This window comes from Desmodus rotundus, chromosome 8 (assembly GCF_022682495.2).
Source record: "Desmodus rotundus isolate HL8 chromosome 8, HLdesRot8A.1, whole genome shotgun sequence".
NCBI lineage: Eukaryota > Metazoa > Chordata > Mammalia > Chiroptera > Phyllostomidae > Desmodus > Desmodus rotundus.
The window spans coordinates 120,217,994-120,237,078 of NC_071394.1; the positions used below are offsets into that span (position 1 = coordinate 120,217,994).

The 19,085-nt window shown below is 50.2% G+C and overlaps 1 protein-coding gene across 2 annotated transcripts in view; it reads right to left on the minus strand.

Annotated features, from left to right (window-relative positions):
* Positions 1–949: 949 nt before the first annotated feature.
* The window catches only part of OSBPL10 (oxysterol binding protein like 10), a 236,330-nt gene continuing 218,194 nt past the window's right edge, over positions 950–19,085 (minus strand). For both annotated transcript variants that reach the window (XM_053929549.1, XM_053929548.2), the window contains 5 exons: positions 13,395–13,872; positions 6,534–6,720; positions 4,888–5,070; positions 4,351–4,504; positions 950–2,232 (listed from right to left, as the gene is read on the minus strand). In XM_053929549.1, the coding sequence (XP_053785524.1) occupies positions 2,188–2,232; positions 4,351–4,504; positions 4,888–5,070; positions 6,534–6,720; positions 13,395–13,872 (1,047 nt within the window). In that variant the 3' untranslated portion in view covers positions 950–2,187. The remainder of the gene's footprint in view (positions 2,233–4,350; positions 4,505–4,887; positions 5,071–6,533; positions 6,721–13,394; positions 13,873–19,085) is intronic.

Sequence of the window (19,085 nt, forward strand, 5' to 3'; positions counted from 1 at the left end):
TTCAGATACTGGGGTGGAATGGGAGTTACTGTCCAATGGGTAAAAAGAATACAAAAATGAACAGAGCGCATGACAACATGGATTGACCTGTAAACACACTATTAGCTCAAACAAGCAAACTATGATACAGTTCCATTTGTATGAAGTCCCAAAACAGGCAAAACCTAGCATGCCTTTGAGAAAAACACACGGAGCATATATACAGACAGAAAAGCAAAACGCAAGAGGGTGACAGCCCCGGAAGTCAGGGCAGTGGCGGTGGTGCCCGTGGGGTCAAGGACGGGGTCAATTCCGTAGGGCCGCAAACGTGGCTTCTCAGCTGCTGACAAGCAGGTTTCTTTACTTAAAAAGTAGGTATATGGGTGCTTATAATTACTCTTGGAACTGTAATATGTTTTTTGTGATTATGTATTCACAACTTTTTAAAAAGCAATCAGCGCACCCACTTATCACCACTGCCCCCCAAAAACGAAAAGCAAGCTTTCTCCATGTTTTACTTACCAGATGGTTTACATTTTGAAGTAAGGCTGGAGAATCTAAAAACACCAGTGATTACTTTTCAGTCTTCTCATTGAGGATTTTTCCCCCTCAAAACAGCATCTATTCTGCGTTTTCTCTCAGAAGTTAAGTACTTCCAAACACTTTATTCTCCCAGGTGTTTTAAGACTATGCACCTAACCACGCCTGTATTATTACTTTGCCCAGCATTAACTTCTCCAAAATAAAACATTCACTAGATATGAGTGAAATGTCCTTACGAACTTGTCATAAAATATCCACAAATGTTTATCTGGTAGAGTTTTCACTGTATTTGAAACACTGTGTCGATGTAAATGATTGCTGTTCACATCAAATTAACAATAATCAATAAAACCTGAGCTCATCTAGAGCCGCCAACTCCAACAGAATTTTTTAATCCCTAAAGATAAAACAGACACAGATGGGTATAGTATTTAATTGAAATATATTTGTCTAATATCTACAAAGTGTGAACAATTGGTCTTAAGAAAGCAGACAAAAGGCACAAAATTATTACTACAGAGAAGCATTCATGCTACTGGATTTTATAAATATTCTCAGAGTGGCACAGTGAAAAATAAATGAAGCGTTGAACAAAAATCAAATGTTATTTTTTCCCCCTTGTTTTATATTCTAGTCAGGTCTTGCCCTCATTTGTAAAGGCTGAGGACTGAGATTCAGCTGAAACCATGGAACGCTTAGGCAGGCTTTATTTTAATCACAGTGGTTTTTTGGGTTTTTTGAAGAGTCTGGGTCAAACAATAGAGGGGGACTAAAAAAAAAAAAAAAGCACAGAAAATTCTTTTCTCGTTCCCCAAACTAAAAAGATTGAGGCTGTGGTTGTGCATGGTTCTATATGCATGCGCTTATTTAACTTCTAAAGCCCTTTTTTCATCATAAAAGTAGTGCGAAGTTTCGGTATGACTTATTTTCTACTGTAAAAGCAGCTTCAGAAAAAAATGGATGACTAGTGCTTTGAGAAATTACGGGAGGAAAATTCCAAGATGGGCCTGCCTCTTTAAGTTCTCCCGGAGGTGCTCCATCCCGAAAGGCCCTGGCTAAACCTTTATCGCTTCCTGCCCATTCTTCTTTCAGCAGAATGAGCTGTTTATCTTGCTGGAGAATGGACAGATGAAATACTGAAATGGGGAGGGAGGTGGGAATCAATAATTTTGAAATGACACCCACCTACCAGGAATGAGCCACTTCCCAGCAGATGGATGTCAGCTGGGTGATGCCAATTCAATTTTGTTCTGAGAGGAGTTGACTACCTTTCTGAGTGCAAAACATTTTTGGCGAAGCAAGAAATAGAAAATGTCCAACCTCGTTGATAAAAAGGTGCCCATAATTACCCACTTAAGTCTTAGTAAGTGAAGTATTTCCATGTGTAATACCCAGCAGATGTGTATATAATGCATGTGTGTGAGCGTGTAGTGTGCCAAGAGTCCACACGCACCACTGTACACACACATGCCCCAAATGGCTCTTGAATAAATTCAGTCCTATAGTAGAGTCTGGGGTGCATTTTTCACAGCATATAATTTCTCAGGTACCATTTCTTGAATGATATCAAGAGGTCTCAGTGAGTACCAACAGAACCTTGATACTGTACCACTTTAATTCCTACAAAAAGAGGCCTCTTTCTGAAGGCTCTGCACCTCCACGCCATCAGTGTGCCTTCCAAAGGGGATTGAAGTAGACCCAGCCATCACCCTGTAAGAGAAAAAGGAGACATTATTACATGGAGACCTCTCCGCCGGCAAAGGGGAGACGCAAGAGTCGCCTCGGACGCTGCTGGATTGGAAACGGAACACCCCGTGAAGCAGCGCTCTGTTGGCATCTGCTCAGAACCATCACCAGTATGTGTGTCTGACTTGTTCCTGATACCTCGGCCACGCCAGGCAGGTGGTCTCACAGCCCCGCCTCAGCCCAGCTGCTTTTGAAAGCCCATATGATCTTCACATCCTGGCATTTTAGGAGGAAACCCCACAAAATGACCAAAATAACAAAAGAGGGGGCTTCGTTGGATTACACCAAGGAAGATGGCAAAAAAACAAACCAACACTTTAAACAGCAGGACACCGGGGCAGGGGGAAGAGGGCACAGGATGAACAGGCAGGAAAGAGAAGGCAAGCGCCTGCGTATGCAGAATTGTCCACTGACGGGCCTGCAGGGAAATGCCCGACAGACAGCACCTGTCCCCAGCAGGCTGCAGTCCCAAGTAAATCGCACACCAGACCAAGATGGCACACACAGTCTGGTGCTAGCCTAGAAGGGCGCACGGTGAAGGGTGACGGTTCTGGTGTTGGGGTGATTTTTATCCTCTACGTACGCTCAAGCCTTCTGTTAGCAACACACTGGCTTTTATTAAACCCAGTGGGAACTACAGTATGTATGCTTTTGTTCTCATTTTGTTTTTAACGCGCAATTTCTTGTCTCACAGACCAGATCCACATCACAGAAAGATCCTTGAAGGACTCTGTGACAGTTAATTTTGTATGGCCACTTTGCAGGCCGTGGCTGCTCAGATTACACACATTTCTACTCCTTAAATTGGGACAGAGGTTTATACCGTCAGCCTCCTAGGGGTCTCCAGCTTGCAATGCAAATGGCAGACCCTGGGGATTTTCAGCCTCCATAATCTCGTGAGCCAATTCCTCATAATAAACCTACCTGTATTTATGTCTCCTGTTGGTTCGGATTCTGTTGTGTTTCTCTGGGGAACCCTAATAATACAGAGTCACCTCACCTGGGCCAGGCTTCCAGACAGGGTTCCCACTCAGTCTCATAAAGGCAGAGTCTCCCGTATCAGGCTTTCTGTCTGAACCAGAATCCAACCTTGGAGTCTCCAGACCTGAGCTGCAAAGCCTGCCTCTGGGGGAACAGGAGCTGCTTCCTGCTCCTGACCAGAAGTCCACCCCAAGGGTGCTAACTCACCCACAGCCTTCCAGCTACACAGAATGTAACCCTTCCTTGTAGCAGAAGTCAGGCATGAGCAGCACCTGAGCCAAGAAAGCCTTCTTAAATTTTTTTAAAATTCCTTCACACCACATGAATATCAGATTTCTCATACAAATTCAGGTTTCTGGCTTGTGAAGAGTGAACAATCAGCTGTGATCATGTGGAGGTGAGGTGGCACCCACCCCCCTTAGATACAGACCCTAGCGCCTGCCCCAGGCCTCACCACCTGCTTCTCATCGAAGCTGCCAGGCTCCCAAGGGCCCGCCTTCAAAACCAGCTTCTACACTCGCGTCGTTTCCCGTTCTGGTCTCAGAATGCTTCCCGATTGCCCCACAGACCACCTGAAGAGCAGAAGGGCCTCAACTGAGCCCACTCCCCACTGGATGGGCAGGCATGGATTTCGTTTCTGCCTTCGACTGTCACCTTCCTGGGTGCCAGCAGCAGCATGTAGGCACAGGACTCAGGCTAGCCTGTCCTGGCATGTCCATCCCTCTCGGCCCACAGGAGACAGAGCTCTGAAAGGGCAGTTCTGGCCATGCAGGTTCTGGCCCACCCAGGTGCGGGCAAGGGCTCCAAAGTGCTTCGCTGACTTGGAGCTAATGACACAGTAGCAGCGGTTGTGAATTTTTTTTTATGACCAGGATGGCTCCCAGGTCTGCAGCCCCATTCCCTGCCCTCCCTGGCAGGCTGATGTGCTTTTCTGATGGGGCCTGTCGGAGGGACAGTGTCAGGTGCTCAGTTTGCCCAGAGGATGACCTGGCCCCAACCTTCCCAGGACCTCCGGTCATCCATCCAAACCACTGTGTTAGCCGGACAAAGCCATCCGCCCCCTCACGCAGGACAAGTGCCCAAAACAGGCGGCGGAGTTACCTCCTGGATAAAATACTTGGGCTGCCACGGGGTGCGGAGGCTATCCCGCTTCCGTTCCTCCACCCGCTGCTTCTCCTCCAGGCGCCGCTTCTGCTCCGTGGCAGCATCCATGTCCCCCAGGCGCAGGTACCGAGTCACCTCCCGCCAGAGGTTCCTGGGGGTGCATGGAGGAGAGGAAGTGGTTAGCCAGGGCTGCCAGGCTCAAGGACGGCCATCCTCGGCAAGGAGGGGCCAGGGCAAGGAGGGGCCAGAGCAGGGAAGGGGACAACTGGGCAGGCCTAGAGAGGCAGCTCATTCCAGGTGCCACAGAGATGCCTAGAGACAGCCGGGATGTGAACCCCGGGCTACCCGGCCCTGGGCTACCCAGCCCCAAGCCTGTGCTGTAAGCTCTCCTCTTGTCCTGTCCTGAGCACCATGGCTGTCTCAGGACTCGGAGTGCGTAGGGATTGCACCCCTGACCGTCCTAAGGCTTCCTCTCTGTCCCTTGGGTCCAGTGCTAAGGACAACGAAGCCGGAGAGAAACAGCCTGACCCCCACCTGGACTCCATGGGCCCCTGCTTCTCCAGAGGTCTGATCTTCTTCGGGCACACGGGCAGCGCGGTCGTGTCAATGACCTTGGTCTCCCCGTTGTTGTAGGTGAACTCTAAGGTGCCATTCCATTCCCCATGGGCCTTACAGACAATGGTGTTGGTTGGGTTGTGCTTCACTTCTGCGGTGACCCTGAGTGAATGAATCAAACGAACACGCTTTGTGACATAATAGAAACACAGAGACTGATTTCAAAAGGCAGACTCATAATTAGAGATATTTTTTTTATGGGGTGGAATGGAAAGGAATTGTTTTTTAGTGTTTTGCTCAAAGACTAGCTTACACGATGTGATCTAATGTCCTTGAACCAAAAAAAAAAAGAGAAAGAAGATATTGATAGAAAAACTGGTGGGAGATGAATCAAATCTATAGACTGGTTAGCAGGCCAATCTAATGAAGGCTGAGCAAAAAGGCTAACCTCTTGCTTGGCCTTGCATCTAACCCTTCCTACTCACGGCAGTGGCTCAGCGGGACCACCTTCAAGCTGGCTGTAAAAGCGCCTTTGCAGAGATCTGTGAGCTCTTGCTTCACCCGCCTGGCCTGAGGGAGCTCTAGGTCTCCAGCTCTGGGTGAAAGCAGATCCTAGCTCCCTCTCTACCTTGAAGCCTGCAGATTCTGAAGCTTGAAGGATGCAGAAAGAGGGAATCCAGCTCCAAGCAGCCGAGTCTAGGAGGCAAGCTCATTTCTTCCCAATGGCCCAGCTGAGGCTGAATTTAGAGTTTTCAAACGCAGGCTTGGAGCTTTCTGCCTGAGCCTTAACAAAGCCAAGGTTCCTAAGTGGTGAGCAAAGGCTCCCAGGCAGCATCAGGAGACTGCAGGCTGCATCCAGGGGAAGGGCCTCAGTGGTGTGCAGATAAAGGTTTAACCACTGGCTCTCCAGGAGGGAAAACACCCCACTTGGAGCATTTGCATATTTCTGTGGGGCCCCACCACTGCTGACTGCAAGCTACCAACTTGGTATGAGGGGCGAGAAGTGCATGCACGTGGTCAGCTTATGAGCCAGTGTGTCTGCATCCGAAACGGCCACTGAGGGCGTCCGCTCTCCCGGACAACAGACACTCCGACGGCCTCCCGTGAACACCACAGAGAACACTTTCCAAGAGAAAGGCCAGAGATGGGAGCTTGTCTCTACAGTGATCTGCTCTGAAGGAGGAAGTTTTATAACTGGAGCAACGAAACCAATGTGGCACTTCTGCAAACAGCAGGCCTCGCCTTCTCCTGGAGGACACAGGATTCAGGAGCTTTAAATGGAGCCAACTTCACATGAACAGGCAGCTCTCCGATCGCATCGTGTCCGATCAGAGAAACAGGCTGTGGCCGCAGAAGGGAGAGAGTGTACTGTCACGAACGGAAGTGTGGTTTTTCTCCGGTGTTCTGCTAATAGATCACCGAAGCCTCTCACTGTAGATTTACATGGGGAGGGTTTAAAAAACCAACTGCCATGTGAGGGAGGGAAAAGAAGCCCGTTTTCAAAAAGATCTGTTCAAAACTTTCTCTTGATTTTCAATTCACCCCACGGCTGGAACCCCACTTCTGAGGGAGACAAGAACTCAGGGCATCACGACAGGGACAAAGTCTCCCTGGCCGCTCCCTACCTGTGCACTTTCCCTCCGTAGAAAGGCTTCGTGTGGAATATCACGGTTGCTGAGTACCCCGTCTTGGCGCAGCTGATGCTGACTTTTCCTCCAAGTTCCACCCAGGGGATGGTGAGGATGGAGCGCGCGTAGGCACTGGGCAGGGTGAATACGTACTCCTCCCCGTGTTCCAGGAGCCTCAGCACACCTCCAGGGAGAGAGGAGGGGGCGGTCAGGCACACAGATGCAAGGAAAGGGCAGCGGGGGCTCCAAAGACACGAGAGAAACCAAGCAGCCTCCTGCAAAGGGCACTGGCCTCCCACCTCCGCAAAGGCTGGCTGCCCATTCGCCATGAATGAATTTACTGTGTGCCCTACTGTGTGCCAGGCGCTGTGCGAGGCACTGAGGATACAACGGTGAACACGACAGACCCACTGTCTGCCCTCAGGGAGCAGGACAGAAAGGTGGGCGTTAATCATCCAGCAAACACAGGACTGTAGCTGTGATGAAGGTGGAAGGGGAGGTGCCCACTCCGTCCACTGAGTCACACCAGCCAGGGCTTGATGGGTAAATTCTTAACAGCCGTATTTCCGTTTGGGAATACAGAGGAAGTCACAAAGTCTGACGGTGGGTTGTGCACATAAGGGACAAAGATCGGGGGGAGCCACCTCCTGCCTCTCATAATCTTCAGAAAAATCTCTTCCAAACCAATGTGAAACTTCCCTCAAGTCCCCAGAAGCCAGTGGGCCCCACAGCTAAGCTGATGTCGAGGCATAAGCCAGACCATATTCCTTTGGCTCTTTTCTGAAGATCTACAATATAAATGTGTGCTCACTTGTTAAATAACCTGTAATTAAGCCTTCACACCACTATTTTTTAGGGTTTCATAAAAAAAAAAAATACCTGCCCCTAATAGGAATAAAAGACTATATTAAAACTAGACTCAGAGATGGGAATCACAGATGAAGGCTCCTTTTTCATTAGCCTAACAGCCGAGAGAAACTGAAAAATGCCAAATAATCACTCCTTCCGTGCCAACGAGAGTCCTCGAGCTGGGGGATCATCATGTTTAATGCCACAAACTGACTTATCAATAAACACAAGGCCAAGCACTAAGATTTTCAAACTGATAAATTTAAATTAGTTTCCTACCCGATCTCAACCTGAAGAACCAAAATGCTCTGACAGATCACGTAGCCTTGGAAAGCCCAGAATCAGAGGGCAACTCTGGGGAACAGGGCTGCGGGCACCGGCAGCAGCCGCATGCAGCAGCACCGAGCCACTTCTCTTGCTAGAACTAATTGCCTTTCCCTACAGACTCAATTAAGAGGCTGTGCCATTTTACTGGGCACTGGCTCTGCTGTGGTGGGTCTGGGGGGGAGGCAGGTTGCGAGAGCAGCGGAGCGGGCCTCAGCTCCCCGGCAGTGCGGGGGGTGACAAGGAGAGGTGTCTTTGCTTCCCTGTGGACACAGCGGATGGGGGCACCGAACGGCATCTCAATCAGGGGTTTTCAGTGCGGGAGCTGAGGAATGGCGGGTGGGGGAGATGGTCTCTGAGCTGCAACCTAAGTGAATTCAAGGCATAATGGAGGCCTTTATAATGACATTTTATAGTAGCTAAATATGCCACAGCCTAAGGCAAAAATTTAAAAGATAAGCCCATGTATTTCCCACACAATTTCAAGGGGACCCACTTAAGATATAAATTTTAAAATGAGAGGGTTGGAAAAATGTTACTTTAAACTCAGTCAAAATATCCATGGAATGTGCTGGACCACACAGGGAATAAGTGAGGACCAGAACAACATCCCACTTCCCCACACCCAGCCCTGCAAAGGAGCTCTAAGTTCGGGGACCAGCAGGCTTTGAAGTCTGGGGATTCTCACAAGGATTCTGCAGTGCGGAAAAATAAGATCATAGAGTTTTCAAGCAGGTAGAAAAGGGGCAGCAGCAAATTCTCACTCCGCTTCAGGGATGACCACAGCTGACAGCCTCGGAAAGGGTGGTCCAGGGTCTCCCACCCACAGCATCCAGAGCTTTGTGCACGGGCGCCTCCCCTAGCCACCCAGGGCCGTGCCCAGTGAAGGGAAGGCCCAACCCCCACCTGTGTGTCAGGAACAGGGGAGCCAAGGCCCTGGGCCAGCAGGGTCCTACCCTATGGTCAGAGATGCACAACCGCTGCCAATGCGCCCTGAAGATGTCAGCTCACCTCAGGGGACGGTAGGGGGGTGGGGAAAGCCAGTGGTCAAAGCACCCCACCACTCCCCCGTGAAGGTCCCGAGCAGATGGACAGAGGCCATGGACTCTGCTGGGCTAAGGAGGGAGCCCGTGGAAGGTGTGTCTTAAGTGGAAGGGCTGACAGGACGGACCGGGGTGCAGAGAACCAAGGAAAGAGGAGAAAGGGGAGGCGGAACTAGCACTGAAGCAGTCACATGGGCAAGGTGGTTACCCACCAGCCCTCTGCACGCTTGCCCCTGGAGCCCGAGGGCGGTGGGTGCCCTTCTACTACTGGGTGAGAGAAGGAAGCATATCTGCGGCTAGGAAGAGGCCGTTTCTCTGATTGAAGACTTCCCCAAATCACTAGAAACAGATTGGCAGAGCTTCACCTTTATCAAAAACCTGTCAATCCCTGCTTAGGGCCCAGAGACGGGGAGGCGCCCAGCTGTGCTATGACTTAGGGGTCTGCGGCTTTCCCACCGCTTGACACCCGGCAGCAGGCGGTTCTGCCGAGGGCAGGGGACTCCCCCCACAGGAACTTGAATGTTTTCTGTGTACCAGAACATTCATTTAGTTTTATCAGAAGGTATGTATTCACCGAGCACTTCTTCTGGCTGGTCTCAGATTTAAAGCGTGTGTGCGTGCGTAGGAGGGAGAAGAGAAAAACAACTTGCCTCTCCTAGTTTTGCCATGGGGCCTCCCAACTCCCTCCGCCAGTCCATTCTTCACACAGTAGCCATGGGAAGCTGCTAGAATCACACCACCCTCCACCGACTCTCACCTCACTCAGGGCAAAAGCCCAAGTTCTTCCGGGCACCCCAGGCCAGCCCCCATGACCTGGCCCCTGCTCCCTGGCCTCCTCTCCTCTCCCCACCTGCCACCCCCGCCTCTGCTCTGCCCCAGCCACACTGGCCTCCTGAAGTTCCCAGAACTCTCCAGATACATGCTCCTGCCTCTGGGCATTCAACTTGCTGGCTTGTGTGCTTGGAACATCCACATGGCTTACTCTCTGCTCCCCCAAGCCTTTGGTGAGACACTCCACTCTCACTGAGATCCCCCTGCCAGCACCCAGCTCTCCTCCTTTCCTGCCCTGTCTCCTTAGCGCCAGTCACCCCGTCACACCTCGGATTTCTGGCACACGACTTGTTTGCTGACTCTCGAATAAGAACATCAGCTCCCCCAGGGCAGGGACTGGTCTGTCCTGGTCACCCCCGCACATCCGACACCAGGGACGGTGCTGTTCGGTCTCACACAGGAATGGATGAGCCCACAGACTCATCTGAGCCACCCCGTTACAGGAAGGGAGTAAATACACGGGAAGCAGTATCTCTAATTCAGAAACCATCTGGGCAAGGTGCCTCCAGGCAACTTCTGCTTCTGGCATCCTTCCCTGCCAGGGGCCTCTGCCTCCCACGCATCCCAGACCCTGCCTCAGAGCCTCTTCCTTCTGACCCACCACCCGAGTGTAATATGCCATCCTACTAAAGTCGTAAAGTCTTAAAGTCGTATCAAGTGTCTTGTAGGTTAATATGAAAGTTTATTCTAGTATGCTAATAAAACTCAATGGCTGGATGAATTTCCAGACGACATTAAAAGTCAGTGAACGAATCAATCAGTCACGGGGAGCGGGGGCAGCATCTCTACGGAACATGCCTGCAGTCTCCCACTCACACGGGCTTCAGTATAAACTGAAGGGGGCGCTGCCCCAGCGTGTTGCCTTCTCTGCACAGGAGCACACTTCTCCCCGAGATACATTATGTGGGAAATTGAGGCTAAGGAACAAAATTAAACAGGATGAAATGAGTCTCCCAAATCCCAAGATCTGTGTGGAAACAAAGACTTCACCGGCGCAAACCTCAAGGCATTAAGTGAGCCTTTGCCAACCTACGGAAACACAGAGCCCCAGATAAGTCAAAATCAAGATTAATGCCACTCTCACTCCTTATTACACGCCCAAGTGTATGAATCAGTGCAAACAGAAACCTCCCCCACAGGGGTCTTTAGCGATCCGCTTCCTGCCCCAGTCTCCCTGCTTTCCGCAGCAACAGCTGCCTGAGCTGTGGGAAGCTGAGCTCCCTGCTCAGGGCACTGCAGGGGGCCAGCACCTGGGCTGAGAACCTGCTTACCGGGACCTGCCCTGCGGCCTTAACCCCATCAGTGCTGCACTAGAGCATCCCCTGTGGTGGTTGTGAGGAGAAGCCTCCAATTCCCACCCTCCCATTCTCTCTTGGATCTACAGTAGTCAGCACTTATTCCTGGTTTCACCTTCCATGGCTGCGGTTACCTGTGGTCAACCGTGGTCCAAAAATATTAAATGGAACATTCCAGAAGTGAACAATTCACAAATTTTAAATTGGGTCCCCTTCTGAGTAGCATGATGAAATCTCATGCTGTTCCACTCAGTCAGTCCAGGGTGTGAATCATCCCTTGGTCGAGAGAGAGAGAGAGAGAGAGAGAGAGAGAGAGAGAGAGAGAGAGAGAGTGTGTGTGTATGGTTTGGTACTATGCAGTTTCGGGCCTCCATTGGGGGTCTTGGAACGTACTGCCCGTGGACAAGCAGGAACTGCTATATTTCAATCAGATTTTCACCAGTTCCATTCCACTGACAGCCCTTGTAGGTCACCAATGACCTTCCTGCCCAAAATCCAATGGTCAGTTCTCACTCCCCATCTTCCCAGAACAGAGCAGCGTCATTTGACTCAGCTGATCGCTCCCCGGCCTCCTTGGAACAGCTTCACTCAGCTGGCAGGAAGAACCTCTCCCCATCCCACCTACTTCTCTGGCCACGCCTCCTCAGTCTCCCCACCACTGCTCCTCAGCCTTTGGGCCTGGTCATGCTAAAGAGCTGCAGGGAGCGGAGCTCACTCAGCAAGCTCGTTAGGCTCCAGGCCCTGGGTTACAGGTTTTCACCTTAGCATGGAGCCTCTCTCCAGAACCCAAGGGTCAACTCAAGCACCCTGCGTGAGTGTCTAAACCATAACACAACCTAACTGAGCTCCTACACTCTCCCTCCAAGTTAGTTCTCCCTCCCCCGGCCCCCAGCCTTCCCCACCTCAGTTAATGGCTAGTCCAGCCTTCCAGGGGCTCAGCTCAAAAGCCTTGATATCACCTTTCTCTCACAACCGACGCCAGATGCAGACGCAGACCCTCTCGGCTCTCTCTACCTGAGAGCACATCCAGACTCTCATGAGGTTTTCCCTCCTCCACTGCTTCCCCACCCTGGCCCAAGCCACCATCACCTCCTGCCTGGATTGTCATCATTATCTCCTAACCGATCTCCTTGCTTCTATCTTTGCCCCTCTTATGGTCTATTTTCAATAAGCAGCTGGAATAATCTCCCTAAACTATAACTCTGATCACGATACTCTTCTGCTCAAAACCTTCAATGGCTTCACAGCTCACTCGGCATGAAAGCATACAGCCCTAGCAACGGCCCAGCCCGAGCCCCTACATGATGTGGCCCCCGCCACCTCTCTGACCTTGTTTTCTCGAATCCCTGCCTCGTACACCCTGCTCCAGCTCTTCCTGCCTGCCACCAACGTGCCAGGGCCTCCGTTCTTTCTGCTGTACATATTCTTCTCTGGCTTGTCCTTCATCACCCCCCTTGGGTCTCTGCTTAAATGTCACCTTCTTAGTAAGGCCTTCCCAGCTGGCATCCCATCCGAAAGCTCTACTGCTCTCTCCCCACTACTCCCAGGTCCCCTTCTCTGCTTTATTTTTCTCTGTAGCACTTACTTCCAACCCTACAAACAGGATTTTATTTCCATAATAGAATAGAAATTTCCCAGGACAGATTTTTTTTTGGGGGGGGGGGCTGTTTGGTTCATACAAGTATCCATAGCTCCTAAGACAATGTCTGACATCTAGTAGGTGCTCAGGAAAAAACATGTTCAGTGAATGACAGGTGTTCTTATCTCCTGGGGTTTTAGGAGGGCTTCCAAGAAGCCATCTACTCCCTGAAATTGAAAGCCAAGTTTTGCTCCCCACCCACCCCTCAAGAGTGAGTATACATCCTTCAAGTTCCAAAGGGATTTGCAACTCAAAAGAAGTTGAAGAATCACTAATACAGACACTTGAATTTAACAAGGATCATTATAGGTTTCTTGAAGCGATGAATCAACTTCCTTCATAGCTATTTGCTAAAATAGGAACAAGCAAGCAGTGAGTGGGGTGATTACACCGTGTTCTTGCTTCAGAATGTCTAGCACAGGGTCCAGAGATTTGCCGTGGGAATTTAATGAGCAGATTGTGAATAGGCAGCACTGTTTTCCTCATTGTCTTTGAGCCAGAAAACAGGTGAGAATGGATAAAAGCGTGTTTCACAGATCCGGAGCCAGTGGTAATATTCACGCAAAGCTGAAAACAAAGCATACGCAAGGCCACTCACACACGTGCAGAGCATGGGGAGACCCAGATGGGCAGCCGGTTGGCGGACAGCTACAAGCCCCATCTAGTCCGTCACTCTGGCCCCACTGAGAAAGTACCAGGATCTGGTCCCGAAGTAACAAAGCCCATCCCTCTTTCCTACCCACCCACTCACTCACCCCTCGACTCCCAAGCCAAATAAGAACAAGGAACTCCACAAAGGAAATCATCCGTCATCTATCAGGTATGCAAACACCACTGTGTGAGAGTCAAACTCCAGCAAACATGTGACAAGGCTTACCTTCTCCTATCATAGAGACCCCCACGGACATGCCCATGAACTTGCTTTTGGTCCACACGTGAGTGTTGACGCACAGTCTCTTCTCCTTGCACTCACAGTAGAAACAGGAGATGGGTGGGTGATGGGACACCTGCTCAGCCACAAACCTTAGCTTGTAGCTTTCAGAAGGGTCACTGGCCGTCAGGTGTTGGTGGCTGGTAGGAGAGTGGGGAGCAGTCCTCTTTGGCTTGACCTTGTCCTTGGGAACTTCCCAGGAGCAATGAAACGTCTCGCCAATGATGGGGTTGTAGGGCTTCTTGGCCAAGGCCCCCTTGCGGCCCTCGTGGAAGGCGGTGAGATAATACTCCACAAAGCAGATGACTCTCTCCTCCGGCGTGGCTCCCGCGGTGACGGCCAGCAGCAGGTCTGGGTGCGCCATGAAGTCCGCATACATCTCCAGCAAGGATCGCTTCTCCAGAATAAATGTGGGAAGCACCACCTGCGTTTGGAAGGGGGCAGAGTCAGACAGGAATCCCTGGGATGCCATGAAAGAGCAGAAAGGGAAACGCGTGAGGCCTGGCAGCCACATCAGGCAAATGCACAATGGCTGAAGCCAGGGGACAGCTTCTTTCGATTTGTACACAAATGACGAATCGGGGGAAACAATACAGACAAAATTGGAAGCAGCTGCAGCAGTGGCATCTATACCAACCTAGCTTTGGGGACAAGACTGTTCTGAGTGATTTTCTTCTCGGCTCACCTGGGCTAAAACAGCAGCCTCTGTCTCTCTCCACTGCCGTCCCTCTCTTACCACACGGCCTTCTTTTGCTCCTCATTATTTAGAGGGTGAAGAAAACAGCTCAGAAAGGCTTTCTCATGTCCTTCCTGACGTCAGGCACAACCAAGGGGGATGCTCAGTGTGTTCCCACAAACATGGACATTGGGGCTTGCTGGTGTTGCATCAAAGGGGGTCCGGGTAGACCAGGACGCACCAGCAACCATTTGATAATCTCCATCACAAGAGTAGCATATAAGACCCAACAAGATCAGGGCAGAGCAGGTGTGTGGCAAGGGTCCCCGGCCCAGGTCTCCAGGAGGCAAAGCCAACTATCAGGCAAATGTCCACAGAGCTGCCACAAAGAAGAAGGGCCATTTGGGTCAGGAGAAGCGACCAGAAGTTACAAAGAAGTAGGCTGGCATTTAACCTAGGTTTGTTATCAGCCTCCTGACTGCAGATAAGTAGACATCAGAGTGGCTCTGTCAGGGATGGGACACAGAAATTCCTCGTTGATCCCAAGTGGATCCAAGTGGTCACCCAGGTACCACACAACCTAAATGCCTGTAACCCAGGGATTAGGTACTTAAAGTAAATGAAGGATCTTCTGAAACTGGGCTGGAGAGCAGGTAACTCATTACTACTGCTGATACTCGAAGGAGAGCAAGCCTGTTTCTCACCGCTCAACAGAGATCTTAACATGATTGTAAGTTCCTGGATACTAACATTCCACCTGTGTAGTGAGCACACAGCACAGCTTTTTTTGACCTGGAACAGCTCACGATGCTGCTCCTCCTCATGTGGAATCACGGGATTTTGAAGCTGGAAGCCTGGTCTTGACCTGCTGGCTCCTCCTTGACCCCCTCCAAGTGAGGAAAGAGGATCCCCACTAGTTCAAGGTCAAGCAAGTTGACCAAGGCCACGCAGCTGGATTGTGCTCCCTCCTTACATGACCAAGCCTGTCCTTCCTTTACACAGCCACTAACTCACAGGAGGACATTTGCAAGGGGGCACATCCCTGAGCGCGAACATCATGTCTCACAGATCTGTAACCCTGCCTCCAGTTCAGCTTGCTAAGGCCCCTCCTTGCTGAGCATGTCGCTGGAAGACAGAGGTCATGAGAGAAAGAGACAGACAGACAGGCATGAGGTCAGCAAAGCACGGAGATTTCAGAGGAAAGGAGAAAGGCCAGCCCACTGGGGAGATGAGGTTGGTATCTTTTGCATGTCCTATCTGTCATCTAAAAATTGCGTCAGAGAAAAGTGTACCTGTATTAAGTAAAAAAGCAGCCAGATGCAAAATTAGACATGTAACACAATCCAAATATCATAAAAAGACCATGAATGTTAACATATCTGTCTTGATGATATACTTTCTATTTTTTCTGAGCACTTTCTGCTTTGCTTTTGTAATGGACTGGAAGACAAACATTATTTAAAATACAACTATGCAAATTAAAGGAGACTGCCTAACTTTCTGCTACAACTTGACCAAATTGAGACTCTGGCCACTCAAGGATCTGAGCTGGCCAGGAAAAGTACGCCCTGGCCCAGAATGGCCTTCAGATGCCACTGTGACTACTTCCTGTGCCTTTTTGTGGGACAGGCCATCAGTCAGCAGCCATCGCAAGCCTCTGGGCTCTGCTCTTCCAGGCTTCTCTTCTCCCTGTGGCTTCCCACCATGCACAGGCTGATGGAGGAGTAAAGAAGAGAAACAAAATAACCCCAAACACTCACCCTCTCTCCTTCTCCTGCCCCCAGAGCCACTCGAGTTCTCCCCCCAAGAACTGCCCCAGCCAGGCTGTGCAGCTTAGGAACTGTGGACTTCAGTAGCCTGGGAAACCCCCTCAATGAGGCTGAGACAATGAGAAAGAAAAAGAAGCCACAGTGTCCACATCGCCAGACTACCTCCAAACCATGCCCCTTCCTGCTCTCCCCCTTCCGGGGCCGCGGGGAGCCCCGATCAGGAGGCAAGCCGGGAGGGAGCAGGCAGAATGACAGCGAGAGGCATCGGCCCCACCACACAGAATGCCAAGGGAGGATGATTCCACGAATTTGACGCCCATCCTCCTCCCCCATCCTGCGGCAATGGGGCTGCTCTGGAAACAATGCCACCTCTGGACAACGAGAACCCTCATGTCTGTACCCAAGGCTGAAATCACAGGGAAGAATCGGCTACAATACATACTCACTGTGTACTTTTGAAAAAGGAAAGAATTTAAAGCATTTTCCCTTATTCATAATTTCTGAACTCAGAAGCTGAAGGATTAAAGCAAAATGAAAAGGAAAAAGAACTCCACTGAGAACCCCAAATCACTGATCATCAGAACCAAAAGTAACCTTGAAGATACTGGAATTTGCCATGGCTGGTGTGGTTCAGTGGATTGAGTGCCAGCCTGTGAACCAAAGGGTCACCAGTTCGATTCCAAGTCAGGGCACAAGCCTGGGTTGTGGGCCGGGTCCCCAGTAGGGGGCATATGAAAGGCAACCGCACATTGATGTTTCTCTCCTTCTCTTTCTCCTTCCCTTCCTCTCTCTCTTGGAAATGAAAAAGAAGGAAAAAAAATGATGGAATTCAACACCCAGTCTCACAGGAGAGGGGACAGAGACCAGGGAGCACAGAGCAGCAGAGAACTTCAGAGCTACCCTCTGCCACCCCAACTTCTTTCCACGACACTCCATGATTATCTACTTCTGGCTGACAAGAACATTTTCTTTCCCTCAGAGGACTAGGGAGGCAGAGCTCACTGGACACAGGAACTGGGAAGGCTGGGCTTTCTACTCTCACTGGTTAATAATTAATTTGGGGGCAGGAGGTAGCAGAGGGGAAGGGAGGGACAGGAGCTCCACCTTCTAGTTCATTCTACTCCTCCCAGAATGGCAGGGAAATCCACCAGTCCAGAAACCATCACTAACCTTACAGACGGCAGGGAGGCCTTCGGCAGTTCAGAAGAGACGTGCAAGGCTGCTGTGGAAAACAGGAGGGAAAACGGGTGCTCCTCAAACAATCAAAAGTGGAACTGCCTTATGACCGAGCAATTCCGGTATATATCCGAAGAAACCCAAAGCACTAATTTGAAAGTATACATGCACCCCTATGTCCACTGAAGCTTCATTTACAATCACCCCAAAATGGAAACAATCCGAGTTCCCGTCAATAAATGAGTGGATACAAAAGCTCTGGGACATACATACAGTGGAATATTACTCAGCCATAAGAGAGAATGAAGCCCTACCATTTGCAGCAGCATAGGTGGACCGAGAGGGTATTATGCTAAGTGAAATCAGTCAGTCAGAGACAGACAAATACCTGTGATAGCAATTGTACAGTATGTGGAATCTAAAGAACAGAATAAATGAACAAAGTTAAAACAGACTCATAGATACAGAGGACACCCTGATGTTTGCCAGAAGCGGGGACTGAGTGTAAAAGGTGAAGGGGTTCAGAAGTACAGATGGGCAGCTAGAAAACAGTCTCGGGGATGTACGGTAGAGCACAGGGAATAGAGTCACTCACAGTGTAGTAACTGTGCACGGAGCCAGGGGTGGTACTGGAAACACAGGCGGACACTTCGTCATGTATGTGACTGTCTAACAACTATGTTGCACCCCTGGAACTAATGCAAACTAATACAGAGTGTAAACTGCAATTGAAAACTATGAGGACAATTCAAAAAGAAAAAGGGAGGACATGTGCAGCCAAAACTCCCTCCCGGGTCTTCCAGCTTTCGGTCCCACCCACCTTCATTTACTTCTCCACACCACAGCCAGATTCCTCTTCCTCAGACCTCGACAGGAGATGAAGTTGAACCTGGCCTCCAGCTCCCTCTAGTCTCACAGTACCCCTCAATTTGGCCTCCAGCCCTCCCTCACAGGCCCCCCTCCCGACACACACATCACTCCTACTTCCCCTTTCTGCCCTCTCCCCTGCCCCATCTAAAAGACCCACGGATGTTCAGCTCCCAGGAAACCTCCTCTGTGAAGCTTTTCCCAACAACTCCTGCTCCCAAGGCTAAACCAGCAACCTCCTCCTCCCTGTCTTCACTGCACCCCCACTCATCTCCATCACAGCATCCACGGTGTTCTTTCTGCTCTTAATAAACCCATAAAGAGCATGATGGGGACAATTTGGAAAACTTTTACAATGGGCCCTATATGAAACAGTATTGCATCACTGTTAAATTTTCCAAGTGTAACAAATGTGTTGTATAAGAGGAATGTCCTACTGTTCGGAGATACTCACTGCAACACTCCAAGTGCCTCATCAAAAAACACATACATATGTGCGCGTGTGTACGTGGGGTTGCAGAGGGTGAGGGGGGGAGAGAAAAGGAAGAGGAGGTGGAGAAGGAGAGAGGAAAGAAGGGAGAAGACACACAAAGAGGCAAAATGTTAACCAGCCAATAAAGGCGATACATGTATGGAAATCCATGGCACTCTTCTCGCAACTCTACTGTCGATTAGAAAACGTGCAAGACAAAAACTTGGAGGAAAAAGAAAACAGGCCCTACTGGAGATGCAGCACCTGAGAACTGATCAACTTTCCAAGATAGCCCTCCTGAAATTGCACACGCAGGGAGTATGGTGTCGCAGCCAACGCCAAGCCCCACTCACTAGATATGTACCCTGCACTTGGCAGTGAGGCTGTCGCTTTGTCCGAGGCGGGAAAAGCAGAACACCTGAGAGCTGGAGGAGACGGGTGGGGAGCGGAATGAGGGCGGGGAGCAGAATGACCGTTTCCCCTTTCATCTGCTCTTGGTAGGTTTTGACAGCGTTTGTGCAGAACGCCAGAGGCCTTTCCAAACCAGCGCTTTGAACACTCTGGGGAAGACATCATACTTTTTGTTGAAGTAGATTTGTTTTTTTAAAAATATATACTTATCGATTATGCTATTACAGTTGTCCTGGTTTTTATTCCTCTTTGCCCCCCTCTGCCCA